The 8,007-nt window shown below is 30.6% G+C and overlaps 1 protein-coding gene across 2 annotated transcripts; it reads right to left on the bottom strand.

Annotated features, from left to right (window-relative positions):
- Window positions 1–2,803: 2,803 nt before the first annotated feature.
- Window positions 2,804–7,283, bottom strand: LOC139895650 (SKP1-like protein 20). 2 transcript variants are annotated; one of them, XM_071878175.1, is made up of 10 exons: window positions 7,151–7,283; window positions 6,179–6,309; window positions 5,818–6,039; window positions 5,137–5,328; window positions 4,922–5,032; window positions 4,488–4,566; window positions 4,257–4,372; window positions 3,951–4,135; window positions 3,646–3,779; window positions 2,804–3,134 (listed from the first exon to the last, which is right to left on the bottom strand). In XM_071878175.1, exons 2-9 carry the CDS (start codon window positions 6,197–6,199, stop codon window positions 3,686–3,688), a joined length of 1,020 nt encoding a protein of 339 aa, XP_071734276.1. In that variant the 5' UTR covers window positions 6,200–6,309; window positions 7,151–7,283; the 3' UTR covers window positions 2,804–3,134; window positions 3,646–3,685. The 2 variants fall into 2 exon arrangements, with proteins under 2 accessions (XP_071734276.1, XP_071734277.1); XM_071878176.1 differs by having other exon boundaries at window positions 6,179–6,220; window positions 7,151–7,242.
- Between the last annotated feature and the right edge of the window lie 724 nt (window positions 7,284–8,007).

Here is an 8,007-nt window from a genome sequence, read left to right as displayed (position 1 = left end):
ATAGCGCTACTCACAATAACTAAGCTTGCCAAAATTCCAGCAACTAACGATATCATGGCAGGGATTTAGCATGAATCAAAGCATGTTAGCACAGTTTGAACTAATCAAAATAAAGTTTTCGAGTACTTGTGTCTAAGCGTAAAACAGTTTGAAAGCAAGCATGTGTCTCACCCTAAAAGTTCAAAACAAGTAATAGAAACAGTTAAAAAAAAGTGGGGCTATGAAGTTCACCTTAGCAGCAAGTAAGTAATTCCACGCAAGTCGTAAGAACGGAGTATGTAATCGGAGATCTCAACCTAGAGATATAATGTTTAATTAGTTAATGTCTAATAGACATAAAGTTTGTTTATTAATATAGCAAACTATATTAACAGTGACGGTTTTCGAGAAAAGTTACTATTTCTCAAAAGTTTCTATATTTGGAAACTTACTATTTATGAAAAGCTTCCACTTATAGTAAGCTTCTAATTTAAGAATGTTCGGGTTATAATATTTAACAAAGATGTTGTACAATCTCTCTTAAACTTCGTTGCTAGCATGCAAGTCACTCGAATGATCTATTGTTACCGAGCGGCCCAGGATCTCTTGACCAGAATATAAGTCATGGCATTCGAGATCCACAAACGTCCCATAATGGTAACAAGGATCACCCTAGGTCACAGGATAGCGGTGATGTTAGTAGTCTTTGTACGCTATCTTTAATTATAACCTTCACGTTAAGTGTATACACATAACAAGTTATTAATATACTTATTAGTTATATATATATATAAGTGATAATATACTTAGTGTAATGCATGTGTTACCATATAGATAAGTTTACAAGTTATAGTAATAATATTATTACTCTAATTATCTTTTTCTTAATCAACCTTCATTATGTAATCTTATCATCTAAGTAAAAATTTGAAACCTTATTTTTCATCTTTATCACATTCTCATCTTAATACTTTTATTTATAATCTAACTATCCCTTTTTACTTTTCATTATCTTTATCTTTTAAACTTTTATAATTAACCCTTTGTTTATAATAATTCAAGTATTATATTTACCATATTACTTTTTCAATATCCTTATCCTAACACCTTTACTTATCAATATTTATTATCTTATAATATGATACATATAGCATAACCTATTTTACATATTGTTAATATATATCATAATTAAAGTTTAAAATCATATCATACATATATCATAATCATCATATAATTATTATTTTAATTATACTTATGTACATATACATATTTTACGTGCATGCATGCATGCAATATCTTTTTTTTTACACGTTCAAGATCCTAATCTTTAAACATTCATTCTCATATTCAAGTATTCATAGTAATATTCTTAATCATATTCACCCATCACTTATATTAATGTTAACCATGATCATATTCATAATCATATTTATATCCTTAACTATATTATTATTACTCATAAGCATAGTTGTTTTATTTCCCACAATATTATTTACCATCTTCTTGTTTATCTATACTCAAGTTCATAATCATAATTAATAAGATAAAGAATTAAACAAAGCAAAAATATGATTAACTTAGGGTGTTATGGATACCTTAAAGTGAGTTAGAGCAAGTAAGATGGTGTTTTGGTGGTATAGCAACCGAACAGCAGCAAGGCAGCAACCAGGAACCAAAAACGCAGCAACTAGTGGTGGCTTGTGATGGTTTGAGTGACGGTCAGCAGACAGAAAAAAAAACACAGCAGCAGGGCGCAAAACGGTCGGGTTGTGGCCTGTTTTGGTCGCGCAGAAAACAGCAGAAAAAGGGAGTTTGGTGGCGGTTTACAGTAGCAGCAGAAGGCTGCACTTTGGGGTCGAAAACAGTTGCAAAAGGGCTGCTATTGGTGGCGGTTGGGTGGTCGAACACAGCAGCAAAAATAGGGGCTACAGTGGGCTGATTTTGGGTGACGAAAGGCTGCAGAAAACAGCAGGAAAGAAGCAGGAACCACGCGACTTAAATGGCTGTTTTAGGTGGCTTCTGAGGCTGCAGTTGGACAGCCTATTTGGGTTGATTATCACAGCAAAAACAGGCTGCAAAACAGGCGGGTTTGGTGGTGATTTTAGACTGCAGATGGCTGCAGAAGGGTGGCGACTTGAGGGCTGTTTGGATGGTGATGTTGGTGGTCGATTGAAGGGGTGGTGTGGGAGCCTGAAATATGTCGAACAAATCCAAAGGAGAGGAGAGGGTTTTGAGTTGATTTTTGCTTATGAGTGAATGAGGAATGGAGGTGACCAAGGGTTGTTTATATAGGCTAGGCATTAGAATTTGATTACAACTATAATTGCTTCAAGTCTTGGAGATTAGCTTAATATTTATAATTAGATCAGGACTTCTCATGACTTAGTTTAGGATCAGGATTAATATAACTAGATTATCTTTTATTAATTATCTTTAAATTATTATTATTATTATCTTTTTATACTTTGGCTTTTTTTTTTTATACATATATATTTATAAATTTTTTTTTTATATTTCTTTTATCTATCTTAAATATTATTTCCCTTTTTAATTAGTCCATAACTTTTGTTTATTTTATTTAGTTCACAAAAGTTTTTTTTCTTTTCGTATTTATATAAATGTCTCATTTTATTATTTATATATAAAGTTTAATATATATATATATATATATATATATATATATATATATATATATATATATATATATATATATATATATATATATATATATATATATATATATAAATAAAACACAGAAATGCATAAACTTTAATTAGCAATGAGTGTCGACTAAAAGTTTACTATTTGATCAACGTTTTGCTAACTAGAAATTTATGAGTACAAAAAGTCCTAAGGGTAAAATAGTAATAATAGAAGTGGAAAAGTGAGGGTCGTTATACCTAGTGCCAAATATAATACTAGAACTAAAAAGAACCAATTGTTAAGGGATGAAGGCGAAAATAATGAAAATTCGGCAATACAATTGCAGCCCATTTTATTTGCATATACTGTCTTCCTTCAATGGAAGATGGTGGGAACATATATAGCTTTGCTAATATGCCTACATGATTCATAAGATTTTCTTCCCTCCCTATCCAATAAAAGAGTAATATGTTCCCAGAATGAGAAATGATGGTATAGTGTATGCTACAGGCCTGTTACATCATCATAACATTTACATGGTGAGTATAAAGCAACCTTAAACAAGAAATTAGTAAACTTTAGCACTGTATTCTTGAGTTCGGATATTTGAAAAAATCTAATACTTACTGCAGAAGAAACAAGAAAATGAGAATAATATGTAACAACAAAATTACGTCTGGAAAGATAGTTTTGTGATTCTGACCAATCCATCATGTTTTTGAGTTGGAGAAGCAGACACCAATTTTACAATTAAAAAGTACTAGTTAGTCCAATGTTTGTAATTTTACTTTGACAAAGGGTATAGATTCTAGTTTTATAATTATTTGCCACTTCATTTTTGCAACTCACATTGCAGAGGAAAAATCTTTCTGAGAAGAAAATTTAGTTTAGACTTAATTACTTTGCTTTCTCTTGAAAAATAAATAAATAAAATAATAATAATGAACACAAATGGAAGGGGTTTTCTCAGTTTCTTTTCAACTTGGAAACAGAGCAACAAATAATGCATTCATGCATTCATGCCTGTTTATCTATTTCTCTTTGTAGATGGTGGCGCCTATCATCATGACCCATAAAGATGATGATCCCCTGCTGCTGCTGCACTCTTTCTTTCAGGCCAAATTGAATTTAATCTTCGAGCGAAATCCTCCACTTCCCTACATAACAAATCCAATCCATTCACAAACAGCGTTGATTGATTGATTGAATGATTGATACAAAACAGCAACTACCATATATGTGTTGATATTAAGCCCTGTATGTAGTTACTAATATCACATGAATCTCACTAATTACATTTCATCCAAGTGCATAGCATCAGAACAAACCTGTCAAGTTGTTCTCTCAATGCAGGATCCAAATCATCATCATCATCATCATCATCTTCTACATCAAAATCAAAATCACAAGAAGTATGCGTCGGATAACCAAATTCAACCAAGTTTGAAATAGTACTAGGACTGATCACTTCCTCAATCTCGCTATTATGGGAAGAAGAGAGACTATCTGTTTCCTAAATCAACACTTAAAAAATTAGTAATAAATTTATAATTTATAATTTATAAATTATAATAATAATAATAAAGAAAAACTTTCCCTACTACCAGAATGAGGAGGGAGGATCAGCTACCAACCTTGTTATGATTCCCATGGTCAATGTTCTTCAAAGGTGGAACCTCCAAGTGATCCTTTCTCCTCTTGCGATTTTTCTTTTTGTTCTTCGATGATTTAACACCACCCTTGTTAATATCTTAATAAAGCAAGCACCAGAAACCCAATCAGTATACAATACAATTATATGCATACAAATTATTTTCATGTTACCCATATACTAATAATATATTATACTTATAAGAGACATATACCTTCATTTCCACTATTTATGAATACCAAGAGATCATCAACAGAGCGATCATCAACACCCTCCACTTTGATCTCAGCATTCTGTGTCATACATGCAATAGGAATAGGAATTATGTTACTGATTGAAAGATATGTGATATATAAGTACACAAAGAATCAGGTTGTTGGTTGTATTTTATCTGTACCAGGTCAGACTGACAAGTAGTATGCTTATTCATATGCGATTACAATAACTCATTAATTTTAAAGTATATGCATATTATTAATGACATAGTAACACATACTAAATGCATTACTCTATATTAAGAAAATAAATCTATTGGTGGGTCAAAGCACCCTACTTATTATTATTTTGGGACTAAAGTCAATGTTACATAGATTACTTAAGAGTTTTTGAATAGTAGAAGACAACAAACAGTAGTATCATGCAGCTTACAATCGCATCTTTTCTTGCTTTCAATTGTTTTCTCTTTTTTGCATATAACCTGTTCAAAAGACGGACACGTGGATCATTGGTTCTAATTTTTAAAGGTTCCAACTTCTCTTCCTGCAATGCAATCAACACCAACAGTTTGTTTTTGTAGCTGATCAACCAAACCGTCTTCTAGGTCAATTATTGTAACATTAAAAAAAAAAACATTATATATATACCTCTGTTAGATCGTCAACAATATGAAATGTCTCTCTTATTTGCTCTGCAGTTTTTCCTTGTATCATCCGAGCAATTGCACGGCAGGTAAGATCAACCAATGGGCTTAACCGAAGGCTATCTGCAGCAGATGCCAAATCACACAACTGGTTCGCATTCAACCGAATGAACTTTTCATCAAAAGTTTTTCGCTCCTGGAGATACATACACATGTTATTATGCCATTTTTTAGAATTACAGAGTTTACTAAATCCACAAACAATGAGAACATAATAATAATAAAATAAAAAAAAAAAAGACACAGATTCCCGTTGTTGCAAGAATATGTAAAAGCATATATAATTCTTATTAGAGGATACACGTGTAAGCCACTAATGTAAAAATGGTAGATTGAGGTTAAATCATACATTTATACTAGTACCAGGTTAATATAAAGAAACTTTCCAGCTTGACAGAATATGCAAAAATAAGCATACATTTTGCTAGTATAACATTTATTACTCATTATTATCTATAAAGATCAGCCCTAATTGTTTTCACCCACCTTGAACCATTACCAAACCTGTTAGCCGCCTACCCATCTCTAATTTGTCGCACAGAGAATCAATATATCCTAGACGACAATTAATGTAACCACCATCCAAAAGATAACAGATAAAATACAAAAAAGATGTTGACCAGACCTTATTAGAATGCCCTGGTACTTGATGAAACCGGCAATAGTCAAGTACCAATCCCAATACAGCGGGATAAACTCGTTGAGGAAGTTTTATAGCATAGTTTTTAGAGGATCCCATGCCAGTTTGAAGGACTTGACGACATATCATTGGACAAAACATTGCAACTTCTTCCTCTACTTGCTGAACCGAACCATCAGGAATTTCGAGCCAAATAAAAGACTTCATCTTCATTCATAAGATGCCAAAATAAAAAAATTACTGTGTTACAATCACTATGTATACATGTCTTAGATACATTTGTGTGAAAAAAATAATATGCACGAGAATAGTAAATACTAGTAGAAAACTACTACAGTAAGTATACCTCTGGTTTGACGACAGCCATGGGCACTTGACTTCAAATATGCTGTTCAAGTTAGTTAGTAGTATGAGACTATAATAAGCTGCCACGTCTTCAGTTACTCTCCTCAAACTTGTAAACAATTAAAATAGAGCCTAGGCGACAAATAAAAAATAAAAATAGTATTCAAACATTTAGCCATCTGTATAACCAACTTAGTTTGAATAATTGTCAGTTTTTATTTCATTTCCACTGAAATAACTAGTCTAGACAAAACACCTAACTCACCACATGTTTCACAATATCCTGATTCTCAAAGATTTAATTTTTAGGACACTCTGTGTGTATGCTATGGAGCGAGTGAAAATGCACTTATAAAAAATGGTCAAAAAATCAATTTCAGAAAAGCTATGACATATCTACCTATCCAACTGTGAACCAGAATTAGCAATATGCCTAAATACCAGCATTATTCTACTTACAAAGCGTACTATTCTTCATGTCCTCCAGCCACAAGGCCATGCCGGAGACCTTAATTTATCTACTACTCCCTTAAATAAATAATCAGAACTAAATTGATTACTGAAATTCCAAGAAAGTAATACAGCTTTTAACTTATTTTAATCCACACAAAAAAAAAAAAACTAAGAATAATAAAATGGTAAGGTTTTTATTGCATCAAATGTAAGCTCTAGTGTGCTCCGTCTTTGCATGGAAGCATATAGTAATACAAACACAGGTGCAGATATATAAATATAATTACTAAATTCTTATGAAACTGGAGTATATAACAATTAACAAATGACTACATGTTTGTGTATGTAATACTGTCATCATAAGCTTTCATACGCAGATGACTTTAGCACAGCTACCATCAACATATAATCACAAAACAAAAACAATTGCATAATAATAATAATGTGAATAAATTAGGGCATAAATGAGTAAAGCGCAAGTTTAATCCTCGAAAAGTAATTAAAATCGAGCAAGAAATACCTCGAATGATGATTATTTGTTCAGGTTAAATCTCGATAAGAATGAAATTTAGGAAGAAAATAATAACACTGAAAAATTAGGGAAAGGTTTCGAAGTGAAGATGGGGTTGGAAATATGCAGCTAGGGTTTTTTGTTTTTATTTTTCGGTATGTACAGTAAAATTAATTATATATATATATATATATATATATATATATATATATATATATATATATATATATATATATATATATATATATATATATATATATATATATATATATATATATATATATATATATATGTGTACACTCCATATTACTTATTATTATTATTATTATTATTATTATTATTATTATTATTATTAATTACTACTCCATGTCCCAAATTTATTACTACATCCCAAATTAATTGTCCAATTTCATAAATTAATAAAAATAATATGATAAAAAAATTTGTGTCCATACTTTATTCATCTAGGTCAAATAAATAATGAAATAAAAAGTAAATGATAAGACTGAAAAGTTAAAAAAAATACGTGTGACATATATATTTTTCTTAAACTGTGTGTTTTTCTTTATACAATAGATTTAGAATGAAATGAGTATTAATTAATTAATCATTTATCTAAAACACTAAAACTACGAATAGAGTTTTGATTTGACAACGTTTATTATTATTGTCTACTATCACTGTAATGTGATTCGAGTTTTCACCCAAAAACGTGTGCGTGCGTGTCATATGATCGTGAAGGTGATTAAGTTCTCTTCAGATGATGCCGACAACTTACCTTTAAAAAAAATAAAATAGATAATGTTATTATTATTATTATTATTATTATTATTATTATTATTATTATTATTATTATTATTATTATT

The sequence above is a fragment of the Rutidosis leptorrhynchoides genome, chromosome 3 (assembly GCF_046630445.1).
Source record: "Rutidosis leptorrhynchoides isolate AG116_Rl617_1_P2 chromosome 3, CSIRO_AGI_Rlap_v1, whole genome shotgun sequence".
Classification (NCBI taxonomy): Eukaryota; Viridiplantae; Streptophyta; class Magnoliopsida; order Asterales; family Asteraceae; genus Rutidosis; species Rutidosis leptorrhynchoides.
The sequence above is the reverse complement of the archived record's forward strand: the minus strand, read 5'-3'. Positions and strand labels throughout refer to the sequence as shown.